The 18,978-nt window shown below is 43.0% G+C and overlaps 1 protein-coding gene across 3 annotated transcripts in view; it reads right to left on the bottom strand.

Annotated features, from left to right (window-relative positions):
- Nucleotides 1–18,978, bottom strand: part of upf2 (UPF2 regulator of nonsense mediated mRNA decay) — a 143,987-nt gene that overhangs the window by 105,724 nt on the left and 19,285 nt on the right. For all 3 annotated transcript variants that reach the window (XM_068059537.1, XM_068059538.1, XM_068059539.1), the window contains 3 exons: nucleotides 11,467–12,246; nucleotides 1,749–1,909; nucleotides 1,204–1,401 (listed from right to left, as the gene is read on the bottom strand). In XM_068059537.1, the coding sequence (XP_067915638.1) occupies nucleotides 1,204–1,401; nucleotides 1,749–1,909; nucleotides 11,467–12,246 (1,139 nt within the window). The remainder of the gene's footprint in view (nucleotides 1–1,203; nucleotides 1,402–1,748; nucleotides 1,910–11,466; nucleotides 12,247–18,978) is intronic.

Consider the following 18,978-nt stretch of genomic DNA (forward strand, 5'->3'; position numbering starts at 1 on the left):
ACCAGGTCTAGCAGTGCCTCTTTTCTCGTTGGAGTAGCAACTTCCTGTTGTAGAAAATTTTCCTGAATACACTCTGGGAACTCTTGCCCCTCACTGCCCTTTACACTACTATTATCCCAGTCTATGTTTGGATAATTAAAGCCCCCATTATAACTACCCTATAAATTTTGCACCTCTCTGTAATTTCATTGCAAATTTGTTCCTCCATGTTCTTCCCACTAGTTGGTGGCCTATAGACAACACTGAGCAATGTAACTGCACCTTTTTTGTTCCTTAGCTCTAGCCAAATTGATTCTGTCCTCGACCCCTCTGGGACATCCTTTTTCTCCAGCACTGCAATGCTCTCCTTAATCAATACCGCCACCCCTCCCCCCTTTTTTCCCTTTCCTATCTTTCCTGAACATCTCGTATCCAGCAATATTTTAACACCCAGTCCTGCTTTTCTTTGAGCCAGGTCTCTGTTATAGCCATAACATCATATTTCCACATGGCAATCTGCACCTGCACCTCACCAGTCTTATTAACCGTGCATTCACATGCATACACATTAACCCTGATTCAGACTTTATTACTTTCTTCCTTACTCTGACCTTACCTAATAACTTACTATTCCCTACTCTAGTGTTAGCTAACACCCCCAGTATTCTGTGCACCTTAGTATTTCTCTCTAATACTTGCTCCTGGTTCCCACAAGCCTGACAAGTTACCAGTTTTGCTTCCCTCCAATCTGAGCTCCCTCTCAGGATCCCACCCACCTGACAATTTAGTTTAAGCACTAAACAGCACGAGCAAATCTCCCTGCGAGGATATTCATCCCAGTCCTGCTGAGATGCAACCCATTCATCTTGTACAGGTTCCACCTGCCCCAGAAACAGTCCCAATGCTTCAGAAACCTGATGCCCTCCATCCTACAACAGTTCTCCAGCCACGTGTCCCATCGTTCAATTCTGCTACTCCTATGCTCACTTGCACATGGGACTGGGAGTAATCCTGAGATTAGTGCTTTTGAGGTCCTGCTTTTTTATCTCCTTCCTAGCTCCCTAAAATCTGCTTTCAGGACCTTATCCCCCTTCTTACCTATGTCATTGTTACCAATTCAAGGCTTCAAACAAAGCCACGGGCACCTCTTTCCAACTCCCCTCACATACATACATGCATAGAAAAAAAATGGATTTTCCATTAAGTACCTACACATTGCATTACCTTTTGAATCTTCTTTGCTGGCATCTTTGTTCTGCAAGTTCTTCTCATTATCTTTGAACAATATGGCAGGTACAAATGCTTTCAGGTCAATAAGATTTTCATAGAAATTGCGTGCATCTTCATCCTCCCAGATTCCTCCATCGAGATCATATTCTCCAGGCTTCCCAGGTGTAAAGATGTCTATGCCAGTGCCATGCTCTGTTAAAAATAAAATTACATTACTTCAATATGTGCAACAACAGTCATTTAATGACACCTAGTGGCTGTTCTTGTAAACATAGTAAATACATTTATGGAGCTGATTAAACCTTTTGGCATTGGATTTTCAGAGTCACATTCTATGCTGTTTGATGAAGAGGCTTAATAGTACAAAAGGGACACTTACACTAACAGAAATGTCTTCCAAGGCTCTGATCTGCATTTTTTCTACTTATCTGAATACCAATGAATATAAACTGTGGATGGAATTGGGGCACTGTCACATAATTGCGTTCACACTTTATCCTCTGCCACCAAAACAGCAACACTCTAATGGGTAACCTTACCTTCCTGTGCAGATTTATCTTGGGGAAGTTCAGGCATGTTCTCATCCAACAAGTCAGCCAGGCTGTGTGTGTTTGCCAACAGCTTCTGGTACGAGGTGGCAAATTCCTCATACTGCTTGTGCCGATCTTCACTCAGCTCTCCTTTTGAATGCAAGATTCGCCTAATGGAGCAACCACATATGGAAGTTAAAAGGAAGTCAGCAGGTTGTGGGTTGAAATTTCACTCCAGAGACTTAAGCACGACATCTAGGCTGACGCCTCTGTGCAGTGTTGAAGGAGTGTCGGAGGTATTGCCTTTCAGATGAGATGCTAATGGAGACTGACTGCCTTCTGAGGTAGAAGTTAAAGATCCCACAGCACTATGAAGAAGAGCAGGGGAGTTAGAGCATGGCTACCCGATCCGAACCCAATGACGTGTCGGGTTGCTCTTCCAGGTTCAGCATACGGGCTCGGGTCAGGTCAGACACAGCGACAGCAAGGACGTCAAGGCAGGAAACACTCTGCACTAGTCTGCCGTGAGCAATTCCATCCAAGGTAAAGCACAACTTCTTCAATAAAATTGATTATATTCCAGTGGTTGGGTCAGGTGCGGGAAAAAAATGAAAGGATTTGGGCTGAGTCGAGCTCGAGTCGGATGTGGTCTGTCGGGCTCGGGTCGGGTTTCATTTGCAGACCCCAGTAGGCCTTTACAGTGCCCTGGTTAATGTTTATCCTTCAACGAAGATCCCTATTACAGATTATCTGGTCACTGTCTCTTCGTAGTCTGTCGGACCTTGCTTTGTGCAAATTGTCTGCCACATTTCCTATAGAATCATCGAATAATACAGCACAGAAGGTGGCCATTGGGACGATTGTGCCTGTGCTGGCTCTTTGAAAGCACTATCCAATTAGTTTCATTCCTCTGACCTTTGCCCTTAGTGCTCAAATTTTCTTTTTCCCTTCAAGTATTTATTCCAATTTCCTTTTGAAAGTTCCTATTGAATCTGCTTCCACTGTCCTTTCAGACAGCGCATTCCAGATTATCGTAATTTGCTGTGCAAGAATATTTCTCCTCTCCCCGCTGGTTGTTTTAAATCTGTGTCCTCTGGTTACTAACCCTTCTGCCACTGGAAACAGTTCCTCCTTATTTACTCTATTGTAACCTTTCGTGATATCTTGACAGGTGCCATATAAATGCAAGACTTCCTTTAATCTACTTAGAAACTGTCCTGTATGTATTTTATAAATCCTTTTTTATTTTGACTGCCATTCTTGGGGTTATCTGGCCTACCTCTAGTTGGTTATTTTCTTTACTTTTGGAAATATCTGATTTTTCTTATTGGTTTATTTCTCACCAGTTAAAGTTCTTAACAGAAGCCTAATCTTGCAGGACAGTTCTTATTTCTCAGTTCCATCAAGAGAAACATCACCTTCAATAACCTTCTTTATAATGTATGCTATGGACTAGATTTTTTGTACAGTAGAATACATGTGAGAAGCAGAATGCAGACTGGTTTGAATCTCACTTTGAAGAGCTGGAACCTGTCATAGCCGCTAAGCGCACTGCACTGTTGAACTACAAGAAAGCCCCCAGCGAGTTAACATCCGTAGCACTTAAAGTAGCCAGAAGCGCTGTACAAAGAACAGCCAGGCACTGTGCAAATGACTACTGGCAACACCTATGCAGTCGTATTCAGCTGGCCTCCGGCACCGGAAACATCAGAGGAAAGTATGACGGCATTATGAGAGATTTTGGGCCCACCATCAAGAAGATCGCCCCCCTCAAGTTTAAATTAGAGGAAACGATCACTGACCAATGCAAGCAAATGGACCACTGGGTGGAGCACTACCTAGAACTGTACTCCAGGGAAAATGTTGTCACTGATACCGCCCTTAATGCAGCCCAGTCTCTGCCAGTCATGGATGAGCTGGACGAACAGCCAACAGGCTCAGACCCCACAGGCAGGAGGGCAATGGGTGACTACCAGGCAGAGCAAAAGGACTAAGCAGGTAGTGCAGGTATCTCCTGTGGGTATTCCCCTGCAAAACAGGTATACTGCTTTGGATACTGTTGGGGGGGGAATGGCCTCTCAAGGGAAAGCAGCAACAGCCCAATTCGTTGCACCACAGTTGGCTCTGCTGCACAGGGGAGGAGTAAAAAGTGTGGGAATGCAATAGCTATAGGGGATTCAATTGTAAGGGGAATAGATAGGCGTTTCTGTGGCTGCAAAAAAAGAGACTCCAGGATGGTATGTTGCCTCCCTGGTGCTAGCGTCAAGGATGTCTTAGAGGGGTTACAGGACATTCTGAAGGGGGAGGGTGAACAGCCAGTGGTCGTGGTACACATTGGTACAAATGACAAAGGTAAAAAAAAAAAATGGATGAGGTCCGAAAAGCAGAATATAGGGAGCTAGCAAGTAAGTTGAAAAGTAGGACCTCAAAGGTAGTGATCTCCGGATTACTACCAGTGCCACGTGCCAGTCAGAGTAGAAATAGCAGGATATATCGGATGAATACATGACTGAAGAGATGGTGTGAGGGGGAGGGTTTTAGATTCCTGGGGTATTGGGACTAGTTCTGGGGGAGGTGGAACCAGTACAAACTGGACGGGTTACATCTGGGCAGGACCAGGACTGAAGTCCTAGGGGGAGTATTTGCTAGAGTGGTTGGGGAGGGTTTAAACTAAAATGGCAGGGGGATGGGAACCTTTGCAAGGAGTCAAAGGAAGGGGGAATCAAGGACAAGAACAAAAGACAGTAAGGGGAACAAGAAAAGTGATAGGCAAAGAAATCAAGGGCCAGAATCAAACAGGGCCACAGTGAAAAATAGTGGGAAGAGGACTAGTAATGTTAAAAAGACAAGCCTTAAGGCTTTGTGCCTTAACGTGCGGAGCATTCGCAATAAAGTGGATGAATTAATCGCGCAAATAGATGTAAATGGGTATGATATAGTCGGGATTACAGAGACATGGTTGCAAGGTGACCAGGGATGGGAAATGGACATCCAGGGATATTCAGTATTTAGGAAGGACAGACAGACAGACAGGCAGTGGAGTTGCATTTTATTTTATTTATTTATTTTTTTTATTTATTTAGAGATACAGCACTGAAACAGGCCCTTCGGCCCACCGAGTCTGTACCGACCATCAACCACCCATTTATACTAATCCTATATTCCTACCACATCCCCATCTGTCCCTATATTCCCCTACCACCTACCTATACTAGGGGCAATTTATAATGGCCAATTCACCTGTCAACCTGCAAGTCTTTTGGTGGTGGGAGGAAACCAGAGTACCCAGCGAAAACCCACACAGACACAGGGAGAACTTGAAAACTCCACACAGGCAGTACCCAGAACTGAACCCGGGTCGCTGGAGCTGTGAGGCTGCGGTGCTAACCACTGCACCACTGGTTAAAGAGGAAATTAACATAATAGTGAGGAAAGATATTAGCTCTGACGATGTGGAATCTGTATGGGTAGAGCTGAGAAACACTAAGGGGCAAAAAACGTTAGTGGGGGTTGTATATAGACCCCCAAACTGTAATGGTGACGTTGGGAATGGTATTAAACAGGAAATTAGAGATGCATGCGATCAAGGAACATCTGTAATTATGGGTGAGTTTAATCTACATATAGATTGGGCAAATCAAATTAGTCACAATACTGCAGAGGAGGAATTCTTGGAGTGTATATGGGATGGTTTTCTGGACCAATACGTTGAGGAACCAACTCGAGAACAGGCCATCCTAGACTGGGTACTGTGTAATGAGAGGGGAATAATTGACAATCTAGTGGTGTGAAACCCCTTGGGGATGAGCGACCATAATATGATAGAATTCTTCATCAAGATGGACAGTGACATAGTTGATTCTGAGACAAGGGTCCCGAATCTCAGTAAAGGAAACTACGAAGGTATGAGGCGTGAGTTGGCCATGACGGATTGGGAAACATTACTTAAAGGGATGACGGTGGATAGGCAATGGCAAACATTTAAAGAGCACATGGATGAACTGCAACAATTGTTTATCCCTGTCTCGTGCAAAAGTAGAACGGGAAATGTAGCCAAACCATGGCTTACAAGGGAAATCAGAGAAAGCAATAGATCCAAGGAAGAGGCATATAAATTGGCCCAGAAAAACAACAGACCTGAGGATTGGCAACAGTTTAGAATTCAGCAATGGAGGATCAAGGGATTGATTAAGAAGGTAAAAATAGAGTATGAGAGCGAGCTTGCAGGGAACATAAAAACTGACTGTAAAAGTTTCTATAGGTATGTGAAGAGAAAAAGATTGGTGAAGACAAATGTAGGTCCCTTACAGTCAGAAACAAGGGAATTTATTATGGGGAATAAAGAAATGGCTGACCAACTAAATGCATACTTTGGTTCTGTCTTCACAAAGCAGGACACAAATATCATACCAGAAATGTGGGGAACACAGGGCTTAGTGAAGGAGAGGAACTGAAGGAAATCAGTATTAGTTGAGAAATGGTGTTGGGGAAATTGATGGGATTGAAGGCCGATAAATCCCCAGGGCCTGATGCTATGCATCCCAGAGTACTTAAGGAAGTGGCCCTAAAAATAGTGGATGCATTGGTGGTCGTCTTCCAAGATTCTATAGACTCTGGAACAGTTCCTACAAATTGGAGGGTATCTAATGTAACCCCACTATTTAAAAAGGGAGGTAGAGAGAAAGCAGGGAATTATAGACCAGTCAGCCTGACGTCAGTATTGGGGAAAATTCTAGAGTCCATTATCAAAGAATTTATAGCAGAGAACTTAGAGAACAGTGATAGAATCGGGCAGAGTCAGCATGGATTTACGAAAGGGAAATCATGCTCGACAAGTCTACTAGAATTCTTTGAGGATGTGACTAGTAGTGTTGATGAGGGGGAGCCAGTGGATGTGGTTTATTTGGACTTTGAGAAGGCTTTCGACAAAATCACACAAAAGAGATTAGCATGTAAAATTAAAGCGGATTGGGGGTAGTGTATTGCAATGGATAGAAAATTGGTTGGCGGACAGGAAACAAAGAGTAGGGATAAATGGGTCTTTTTCTGAATGGCAGGCAGTGACTAGTGGGGTACCGCAGGGATCGGTGCTAGGACCCCAGCTATTCACAATATACATTAATGATTTAGATGAAGGAACTAAATGTAATATCTCCAAATTTGCAGATGATACAAAACTGAGTGGGAGGGTGAGTTGTGAGGAGGATGCAGAGAGGCTTCAGGGTGATTTGGACAAGTTGAGTGAGTGGGCAAATGCATGGCAGATGCAGTATAATGTGGATAAATGAGAGGTTATCCAATTTCATAGCAAAAACAGGAAGGCAGATTATCTGAACGGCTATAAACTGAGAGGGGAATATGCAGCGAGACCTGGGTGTTCTCGTACACCAGTCGCTGAAGGTAAGCATGCAGGTGCAACAGGCGGTAAAAAAGGCAAATGGTATGTTGGCCTTCATAGCGAGAGGATTCGAGTACAGAAGCAGGGATGTCTTGCTGCAATTATACAGGGCCTTGGTGGGGCCACACCTGGAATATTGTGTGCAGTTTTGGTCTCCTTATCTGAGGAAGGATGTTCTTGCTATAGAGGGAGTGCAGCAAAGGTTTACCAGACTGATTCCTGGGATGGCGGGACTGAGGTATGAGGAGAGGTTGAGTCGGTTAGGATTATATTTGCTGGAGTTCAGGAGAGTGAGGGCGGAATCTCATAGAAACCTATAAAATTCTAACAGGACTTGACAGGGTAAGTGTAGGAAGGATGGTCCCGATGGTGGGGGAGTCCAGAACCAGGGGTCATGGTCTAAGGATATGGGGTAAACCTTTCAGGGCTGAGATGAGGAGAAATTTCTTCACCCAGAGAGTGGTGAGCCTGTGGAATTTGCTGCCACAGAAAGCAGTTGAGGCCAAAACATTGTATGTTTTCAAAAAGGAGTTAGATATAGCTCTTGGGTCTAAAGGGATCAAAGGGGATGGGGAGAAAGCCAGAAAAGGCTACTGAGTTGGATGATCAGCCATGATCATAATGAATGGCGGAGCAGGCTTGAAGGGCCGAATGGCCTACTCCTGCTCCTATTTTCTATGTTTCTAGAACAAAACAGCACAACACCAGCTCTTTCAAAGAGCCATCCACAAGAACTGGATGGTCTACACTCCAGAATACTGAGGAAGGTTAGGGATGAAAAAGCAGAGGTACTAACAATAGTGTTCCAAAATTCTTTAATAACAAAAACTATATCAAAGGACTACTTATATGAAAAGGGGAAAGCCAGTTAACAAATCACCATGGTGGAATTAAACAGCTAGAGGCCATAATCAGAGTTAACACTGGCAAAACCCTCAGGGATAATTTTAGTGAAGAGTTAGAAACATGCAGGTTAATCATGGACAGGAACATAGATCTTTGAAATTAACAACCATATAGACAAAGAGAAAGCAGTGAGTGTGGTATATATTTTCAAGTGTTAAGTTGCCATGAGAGACTTTTTAGTGACGATCAAGGCCCATGGTATTCAAGATAAACTGACAGCACCAACAGAGAAATGGCTCATGGATATAAAACAGAAGTAGCAAATGGATCTTTCTCATATTGCCAAAATGTACCTAGCAGACACTCTTGCTCGCCATGTACATAAATGATGTGGACATGACCACAAAGGGAATATCAAAATTTATTGACTATACAAAATTAGGTAGCATAGCTGTGAGGAAGAATACAGAAACCAAACAAGTTGGAAGAGTGGGTTAATAGTGACAAATGTAGATAAATGTGAAGTAGCACATTTTAGGAAAAAGAAGAGAATGGAAACATGCCCTAAATGATATAAAAACAAATCAATGGAGTAGAAGAACTAAGATATCTAGAGGTACGCGCACACATTTTTTGAAAGGATAATGGATGCAGTGAAAAATAGATCAAATGGTATTCTGAGTTACATATATCTTTTCCGTAATGTGTGCAATTTTTAGGTCATTATAGAAAGGATATGGAAGACGGGAATGTGCAGTGTAGATTTACCTGGCATGACAGAGTAGTTCTGATATGAGACATGGAAAAACTAGGTCCATTTTACCAGAGCAGGTGAAAGGGCAAGATAATAGAAATGTTCAAAATTTTGAATTTTGGGGATTCAAGGATGTAAAGGTGGTCATGTTGAATTTGTACCAGACATTGGTAAGGTCACAGTTGAAGTATTGTGTGGAGATCTGGACAACTGATTACAAAAATGGACAGCAGTGGCATATCAGGAATCAGAGGCAGCAGCAATGAAGGCTGAAAAATGGGGTCTTTTTCTTCAATAGCTAAAGAAAATAGTGAATCAAATAGAGATATTCAAACTTACTGGCTAGGATTTGAATTGTCAGTGTTCACCGTCATTACCTCTCTAAAACTGACCACAACTTCAGATGTCAGACATCCTCAGAATAGTGCAGAAATTCTGAAGTTGCAGCCCATCATTCAGCACTCTGACACAGGCTGCATTGTGGCTCCTCCCAGAGCCAGAAATCACTGAACTTTTCCACGCCCATATCACTGTTTGAACATGCTTAAAAATGTTACACCTTGTTCCATCAGGTGTAATGTAGTTTTTAACAGCAATGTGATTATTAAATTTTGATGAACAGCAGAACTGGCCCTGAAAACATAATTTTATATTCATGGAGTGCTGTTACATGATCAATTAGCAGATTTATTTTTAAACTCATTTTTATTTTTTTTCTGAAAGAGGTTTTTTGGGATATTTTAGTTTCTAACTTCACCCCATGTGCATGTTCCAATCTTTGATTTACTCTATGTAAAAATGTTTAAAAGTGATTTCACGTTATTCCGTTTTGTTTACGATTTGTGTGCCTGTGAAAATCCTTTAATGTGATTGGCTGCATGGACAGCCTGGTGACATCACTCCAGCTCCACACTAGGAAATCCCCAGAAAAGAACCTGCATTCAGTGGCTGTACCACTGCGCAGTGATAGTGCTAAAATTCTCACCAAAGTAATCTCTCAGCGAGACTTACTTCCAAGGTCAGCGGCGAGCACCCTTGCTTTGCCGCTGACTGCAAATTCTGGGCCACCATTATGGTGAAATATTGTTTCAACTAGGGCAAAATAAAGGAGCATGAATTCAAGTCCAACACTAAAAGAATGAAGGGCAAATTGGAAAAAATAATGTTTCCATATAGGGTTATTAAAACATCCAATAATTTACCACAAATGGCTACCAAGGTAAAAACCAGAACATTATTTATAAAAGAATTGCATTACTATTTGAAAAGAATATATATGGATACAAGAAAGAAGTGAGGAAATGGTAGTTTGCACCAATTGCCAACAAGTCTAATCTTTCTCTCATAATTCTGTTCCGTAGAAACCATTTACAACTGAGGGACTTGTTCAGCCATTTCAGAGGACATCGAGAATAAAGCATACACTGGGGAACTGAAGTCACATGTAGGCCACACCAGGGAAGGGTGGCAAGATTATTTTGCTGAAAGATATTGGTGAACCAGTTGGTTTACTCATTTCTGCGGGTTATTTTTTGATACTAGTCCATAATTAACCAGATTTATTGAAATTATTTTCACAAGTCACCATGGTGAGATCAGAATTCACAACCTCTGTGTTGCTCGTCCACTATGCTACTGTATTCCTGTCTTTAGCACAAGAGATTCCAGCTCTAGCTGTTTTCCTACAGCCACTCTCAGCTCATTTAAGATTTTGAGTTGGCAATCACAGGAAATGTCCTAAAAGGCATAATCCTGTAACTAGAAGCAAGTCATCACCATGCAAAAACGACTGGTGGAATTTGAGATTAAAATACTGCAATGAGAACAAAGTTTTTTTTAAAAAAAAGAACTGCTTAATCCAACATTAACATTCCAAGTGAATATAAATACTGATTAACTGGGCCATAATGGAAGGGAGGCTGAAATAAAAATAGAAAATGCTGGAAATACTCAGCATTTTCTGTTTCAATTTCAGATTTCCAACATCCACAGTATTTTGCTTTTGGACGGAAGGAAGCCTGCCTGTTTTGCTATGGCTAATGCATTGTTATTGTGCATTGTTGGATTCTGAACTGTATGTGTAGGCATGGAAACTAAATAAAGCATTCAAAGAACCACAAACGAAACACAGAAAAGGCACATGGAACTCCAGAGCTGCTGGTAGTCCATTCCTATCATCGACTAGCACATCCAGTAACATGCTAGTTAGGTAGTTATTGCCAACATATTTGATCATATTGGTGTCCCAGACTGTGATCTTCAATAAGACTATTAAGGCTGCAATACATCAATAGCATGCTCTTATATCAATCTTCATGTTGAGAATGTCTGAGTGCTTTTTGTGTACAGTGATTCTTTGGGACAATATAATAATTAGTGCTTCAGGAACATTATTTACATCAAAAACAGCAAAATATATACAAGGTGAGAAGATACTGTTATTAAGAAAACTGCCACCACCAAGGGCGAGTGACATTTTGACACTGACATCTAGCTTTAATTCCTCAGTTTGTCTTTTTTCTGCTACTTGTGTATACTGCCAACTCTTACATTCTTAGCTCCATTCGATTAGGCAAGATTTATTAATTTAAATTTTTAGCACTTCATCATTCCAAGATTGTCATCACACAGTGCATCATGATCAATAGGATTCCCACCTTCATGATACAGAAAAAATGCATCAGTAACATTAAGACCTCTGAAAACAAAGAAAGTGTACGTGGAATTACCTGTTCTGTCTCTCCAGATTCTGCAATTCTCGGTGGTCTTTTTTCAGATGTTTGGTGAGGGAGGTAAAGTACTCCCTTAACAGATTCATGAACGGCTGCTGTTTCTCGGTGCTGATTATTTCACTGGGAGGGAAGCTGAGGCTGTATTTCTCAGAGGCGAACTTCATCTTTCTGGTCACCAGACTGGCAACATCATCTCCACAATGCCGGCAAAAACTGATAATCACAGAGACGTGAGTGTGAGTGTCACGATCAGCATAAATGATGTTCTTCAACTGTTCATAGATGAGTGAGAGGCCTTCTTTGTCAGTGAAAATGCCACAAATCGTCAGTTCTGCAATGAAGCGCATATCAGTTCTCAGTTTGCTAATGTTTGGAGATTTTTCCTCCTTCCTGGCTTCAAAGTGCTTTCTCCAGCCTTGTAGAAGCAATGGTGAAAAGTCAGCATATCGCTGGTGGAAGAGACAGCAAAGGTGAACAGCACAATTCACATCAGATAATTTCAATTTAGCTTCTACAATGGACGCAACAGCTTCTGCAATGTACTTGCTCAAGTTAAGTATATTGAAATCACTGGAGAGGGAATCTCTTTGCTGCTCAGTGATAGTTCTGAGCTTCTTGACAAATGCAGTATTTTTCTTCAGGCTCGAGTCTAGCCTGGTAAAGAAACTCTCCTCTGGACGGCTCTCATGCGCGATCTGGTTCTTACCGCGGAGTTCTAATCTTGTTTGATGACGCTCCCAAGCCTCTTGATGCAACTGATAGGCTTCCTCCTTTTCTCTACAGAATGAGAAGAAAAACAAACCAACTCACAATCTGAATACAGTACCATAAAATTACAAACTGAGTTCCAGCATTTTAAAAATGTATATTTCTAATTATTTTTAAAACAGCCTAAAATCTTGAAGATTAGAAAATTGTAGCTCAGTCTTGTAATTCCTAGATCATAAGCTGAAATGCAGTTGCAAAGATTCATCTGAATCCTGTGACTGTGCTGTAGCCTTTATACTTATGGCATTTCTTCACCTTTACATCAAAAAGAAACAGAGTTATTTCAATTGTTCACACTAGCATATAGATTGGTCCTGATCTCACACAACAGGTATATTGATATGAACAAATAAAAGGTTCACAAGATCATGATGGATAAGGAAGGTTCTTCAGTCCATTTGATTCACCCATCTAGAGACATCCAAAAGCACCATTCTCCATTTTTAGGGATCAATTGTTTCTTAAAGGCTACCAGGAGTTTTGCCTCCTCCTCTCTACATAGGCAGTGAGACTTTGGCTTAGTCATAGCTTTCTTGCCTTGCAGTCAGAAGGTAAAGTGCTCAAGCCTCACTCCAGACAGTTCAGGCAAGCAGGAACTGGAGTACTGGCTGGCTCTGAATATTGGATTCAGAGTACACACAGCAGGAGTGTTACGTCCAATGGGTGCAGGCGTCTGATTTCCTCTACCTGTCAAGAGTAAGCGGGCCTATCTAGATATCCCAAAGACAAACTATTCTTCCTTGGTACAAAAATATCATGTGAGAGACTTGTGTTAGGACCTACTTTAGGGCAGAAAACAATGGACGTACAGACTCTACCTTGAAGTTTATTCCACATATTAATCACTCTTTACGTGAAGAATGTCCTGAAATGTGTTTCAAAAGTATTCTTCTCTGGCTTGAACCTGTGTCCCCTAGTTCTAGCCTCACTGTTTAATTTGAAGTAATACCCTGGGTTAACCATTTATATACCCTAAGCAATCTAATGCGTAGTAAGATCATCCATCAGGTACCTCCTTTCCAGGCTGAAAAGCCCAAGTTTCTGCAGTATTTTCTCATAACTCATACCTTTTAAAAAATTATGCAATCTTGCAACAGTAGGATATTACGTAAGCACTGCACACCAACATTTTCTATCCCAACTGCATTTTTCAAAGGTCACAATCATCTGTACCATAGACAGACCTCCTTTGCAAATAGGGAGCTCCCAAAAATCATGAACTACAGATATTCGGCTCATCCAGCTCATCCTTCCACAGAAATCCACAATCTTCTATAATAGCATCCAACTGCTTCTTGAATAATTCCTCCTCTATGCTCAGACGACTATTCTTAGCAATTAATCACTTCATATGCAGAAGAGCTCCCCCATGAGTCTTGAACTTGCCTTTTACCTGTGTACACTGTCCTTCCTGTTTTACAGATAGAGTTTAACTTGTAATGGATTAACTCTCCTTTTATTCTACTTAAAAGGAAGAATGATCTTGCATTTATATAGCGCCTTTCACAACCTCAGGGCGTCCCAAAGTGCTTTAAAGCCAATGAAGTACTTCCAAAGTGTAATCACTGTTGTGATGTACAAAACGCAGCAGCCAGTTTGCACACAAGGTCCCACAAACAGCAACAAGATTTCCCACCACCCTCCACATCCAAAGGATCATCCTCCGCCACTTCCAGCATGATGCCACTACCAAACGCATCATCCCCTCCCTTCCCCGTCAGCATTCCGAAGGGATCGTTCCCTCCGCCACACCCTCGTCCACTCCTCCATTACTCCTATCACCTCGTTCCCTTCCCACGGCACCTTCCGCTGCAATCGCAGGAGGTGTAATACCTGCCCATTTACCTCCTCTCTCCTCACTATCCCAGGCCCCAAACACTCCTTTCAGGTGAATCAGCGATTTACTTGTACTTCTTTCAATGTAGTATACTGTATTCGCTGCTCACAATGTGGTCTCCTCTACATTGGGGAGACTAAACGCAGATTAGGTGACCGTTTTGCGGAACGCTTCGCTCAGTCCATATGCATGACCCGGAGCTTCCAGTTGCTTGCCATTTCAACAACCCCCCCCTTGCTCTCATGCTCACATCTCTGTCTTGGGATCACTGCAGTGTTCCAGCGAACAGCAAGCTCGAGGAACAGCACCTCGTTTGCCAATTAGGCACGCTACCGCTTGCCAGACTGAGCATTGAGTCCAATAATTTCAGAGCTTTAAGGGCCCTCCTTTTTATTTTTAGTTATTTTTTTCTTTTTTGTTTATTTTATTTTAGTTTGGTTAGTTTGTTTCTACTGTGCCTACCCAGTTTTTTTACTGTTTGTGCTTGGAGCCAGGGCTCTTCATTTTACAGTCAATTAACACCCTCTCTGTACTAACACTTTGTCTTTCAACACACCATCAACATACTGTTTGCTTTTGTTACATGACCTTCTGGTCAGTTATTCTCTGTGACCTTGTCCTAGCAACACCTTCTCTTTTGGTATCTCTTGCCCCACCCTCGTGTTACTTGCTTAAACCTTTCACATTTCTAATATTTGTCAGTTCTGATGGTCACTGACCTGAAACGTTAACTCTGCTTCTCTCTCCACAGATGCTGCCAGACCTACTGAGTATTTCCAGCATTTCTTGTTGTTATTTCAGATTTCCAGTATCTGCAGTATTTTGCTTTTATTATTAATGACCCAGATAATCTGTTTTAGGTGTTAGTTGAGGGATAAATGTTGGCTAGGACATCAGGGGAACCCCTCCACTCCTTTTCAGAATATTGCTATGGAATCCTTTATGCCCACTCGAGGGGGCAGACGGGGCCTTGGTTTAACATTTCATCTGCAAATCCGCACCTTTGATAGTGCAACACTCAGTACTGCACTGAAGTATCAGCCTAGATTATGTGCAAAGTCCCATGGGTAGTCATCAGTACGTCATGCATTGAACCCACAACCTTCTGACTCAGAGGCAATGAGTCATGGTTGACACTCCAAAACAATGATTTCAAAAGGTATACAATTGGTTCTAAAACACATTAAGGCATCCTAAGCTTGTAAAAGGCACTATCTAAATGCAAGTTCCTTTTTTCAAATTCTATCATGATGCAGACCAGTGTCACCATGGTACACAGCATAACTCCAATCTTTCAAATCACAGAATCCAGTGAAGAGGCCCTTCGGCCCATCGAATCTGCACCGATGCATTAAAACACCTGACCTGTCTACCTAATCCTATTTGCCAGCACTTGGCCCATAGCCTTGAATGTTATGACGTGCCAAGTGCTCATTCAGGTACTTTCTAAAGGATGTGAGGCAACCTGCCTCTACCACCCTCCCAAGCTGGGCATTACAGACCGTCACCACCCTCTGGGTAAAAAAGTTCTTCCTCAAATTCCCCTTAAACCTCCCACCCTTCACCTTAAACTTGTGACCCATCATAACTGACCCTTCAACTAAGGGGAACAGCTGCTCCCTATCCACCCTGTCCATGCCCCTCACAATCCTGTACACCTCGATCAGGTCACCCCTCAGTCTTCTCTGCTCCAGTGAAAACAACCCAAGCCTATCCAACCTCTCTTCATAGCTTAAATGTTCCATCCCAGACAACATCCTGGTGAATCGCCTCTGCACCCCCTCCAATGCAATCACATCCTTCCTATAATGTGGCGACCAGAATTACACACAGTACTCCAGCTGTGGCCTTACAAAGTTCTGTACAACTGCAACATGACCTCCATGCTTTGTAATCTATGCCTCGATTGATAAAGGCAAGTGTCCCATATGCCTTTTTCACCACCCTATTAACCTGCCCTTCTGCCTTCAGAGATCTATGGACAAACACACCAAGGTCCTTTTGTTCCTCGGAACTTCCCAGTGTCAGGCCATTCATTGAATACTTCCGTGTCACATTACTCCTTCCAAAGTGTATCACCTCACACTTTTCAGCGTTAAATTCCATCTGCCACTTTTCTGCCCATTTGACCATCCCGTCTATATCTTCCTGTAACCTAAGACACTCCACCTCACTGTTAACCACTCGGCCAATCTTTGTGTCATCCGCGAACTTACTGATCCTACCCCCCACACAGTCATCTATGTCGTTTATATAAATGACAAACAATAGGGGACCCAGCACAGATCCCTGTGGTACGCCACTGGACACTGGCTTCCAGTCACTAAAACAGCCGTCTGTCATCACTTTCTGTATCCTACAGCTAAGCCAATTTTGAATCCACCTCATCAAGTTACCTTGTATCCCATGTGCATTTGCTTTCTTGATAAGTCTCCCATGTGGGACCTTGTCAAAGGCTTTGCTGAAATCCATGTAGACTACATCAACTGCACTACCCTCATCTACACACCTGGTCACATGCTCAAAAAATTCAATCAAATCTGTTAGGCATGACCTCTCTCTGACAAAGCCATGCTGACTATACCTAATCAAATTTTGCCTCTCCAAGTGGTGATAGATTCTCTCCTTCAGAATTTTCTCCAATAGTTTCCATACCACTGACGTGAGACTCACTGGTCTGTAGTTCCCTGGCTTATCTCTACAACTTTTCTTAAATAGTGGGACCACATTAGCTGTTCTCCAGTCCTCTGGCACCTCCCCCGTGGCCAGAGAGGAATTAAAAATTAGGGTCAGAGCCCCTGCAATATCCACCGTCGCCTCCCACAGCACCCTGGGACACAAATCGTCCGGACCTGGAGATTTGTCCACTTTTAAGCCTTCCAAAACCTCCAATACCTTGTCACTCCCTATGACAATTTGCTCAAGAACCTCACAGTCTCTCTCTCTAACTTCCATATCTACATCCTCATTCTCTTGGGTGAAGACAGATGTGGAGCATTCATTCAACACCCTACCAATGTCCTCTGGCTCCACCCACAAATTTCCCCCTTGGTCCCTAATGGGTCCTACTCTTTCCCTGGTTATCCTCTTCCCATTGATATACTTATAGAATATCTTAGGATTTTCCCTACTTTTACCAGCCACAGCTTTCTCATATCCCCTCATTGCTTTCTTAAGCTCCATCCTACACGTTCTGTACTCCAGTAATGCCCCCCACTGCTCTTCTGTAGATTCCCCGACAAGTAACTCTTTCCAGTCTACGTTGGCCAAATCTTGCCTCATTTTACTAGTCCCTCAATCTCCCCCAATCCAAAACCTTTTTTGCAACTTGTCTATTTCTTTCTCCATAACAAGCTTAAATTGTACCATGTTGTGGTCGCTATCACCAAAATGCTCCCCCACCAACACATCAACCACCTGTCCGGCTTCATTCCCCAGAATTAGGTCCAGCACTGCACCCTCCCTTGTTGGATCCTCTACACATTGAGCTAAAAAGTTCTCCTGTGTACATTTTAAGAATTCCACTCCATCTAAGCCCTTAACACGATGACTATCCCAATTAATGTTGAGAAAGTTGAAATCACCTAATATAATTACCTTATTATTTTTACACACCTCTGCAAATTGCGCACATATTTGCTCCTCAATTTCCCGCTGACTATCTGGGGGTCTATAATAAACACCTAGCAATGTGGCTGTCCCTTTTTATTCCTAAACTCTACCCATAAAGCTTCATTTGATGCCCCCTCTAAGATATCATCTCTCCTGACTGCAGTAACTGACTCCTTAACTAATATTGCAATGCCCCCTCCTCTTTTATCCCCTCCTCTGTCTCGCCTGAAGATTCTATATCCCAGGATATTGAGCTGCCAATCCTGCCCCTCCCTCAACCATGTCTCCGTGATGGCTACTATATCACAATTTCACGTGTCAATCATTGCCCTTAACTCATCCGGTTTACATGTAATACTCCTGGCATTAAAGTAGAGGCCTTCCATCCTGGTCTTACTCCCTTGAAACTTACTTCCGCTGTATTCCCTCTGACTTGGTCGCTTTCCTGTGTTTAGCTGTGTCCCTATTCTGCTAGGAGTCTGCATCCCCTCCCCCTGCCAAATTAGCTTAAATTCCTCCCAACAGCAAGGATATTAGTCCCCCTCTGGTTCAGATGTAGACCGTCCCGCTTGTACAGATCCCACCTTCCTCAGAATCGGTCCCAGTGGTCCAGGAATCTAAAGCCCTCCCTCCAGCACCAACTCTTAAGCCACGCATTCATCTATGCTATTCTCCTATTTCTATACTCGCTAGCACGTGGCACTGGGAGTAATCCAGAGATTACAACCCGAGAGGTCCTGCTTTTTAGTCTACTGCCTAACTCCCTGAATTCTTGATGCAAGACCACATCCCTCTTTCTACCTATGTCATTGGTACCAACGTGTACCATGACCTCTGCCTTATCATCCTCCCCCTTCAGGATGCCCTGCAGCCATTCAGTGACATCCCAGACCCTGGCACCAGGGAGGCAACACACCATCCTGGAGTCACGTTGATGGCCACGGTAGCGCCTATCTGTTCCCCTGACTATAGAATCCCCTATTACTATTGCTCTTCCTCTCTTTCCCCCTTCCTGTGCAGACAGGCTGCTTGCGGTGCCAGAAGCTTGGCTCTGTCCGCACTCCCTGGAGGAACCAGCCTCATCAGCCTCCAAAATGGAATACCGATTTGCAAGCGGGACCCCAGGGGACTCCTGAACTACCTGCCTGATTCTCTTGGACTGCCTGGTGGTCACCCATTCCCTTCCTTCAAGTCCCTTCAGCTGCGGTGTGATCACCTCTCTATACGTGCTATCCACAATGTTCTCAGACTCACGGATGCTCCACAGTGTTTCCAGCCGCCGTTCCAGCTCT

This window comes from Heterodontus francisci, chromosome 27 (assembly GCF_036365525.1).
Source record: "Heterodontus francisci isolate sHetFra1 chromosome 27, sHetFra1.hap1, whole genome shotgun sequence".
Lineage (NCBI taxonomy): Eukaryota > Metazoa > Chordata > Chondrichthyes > Heterodontiformes > Heterodontidae > Heterodontus > Heterodontus francisci.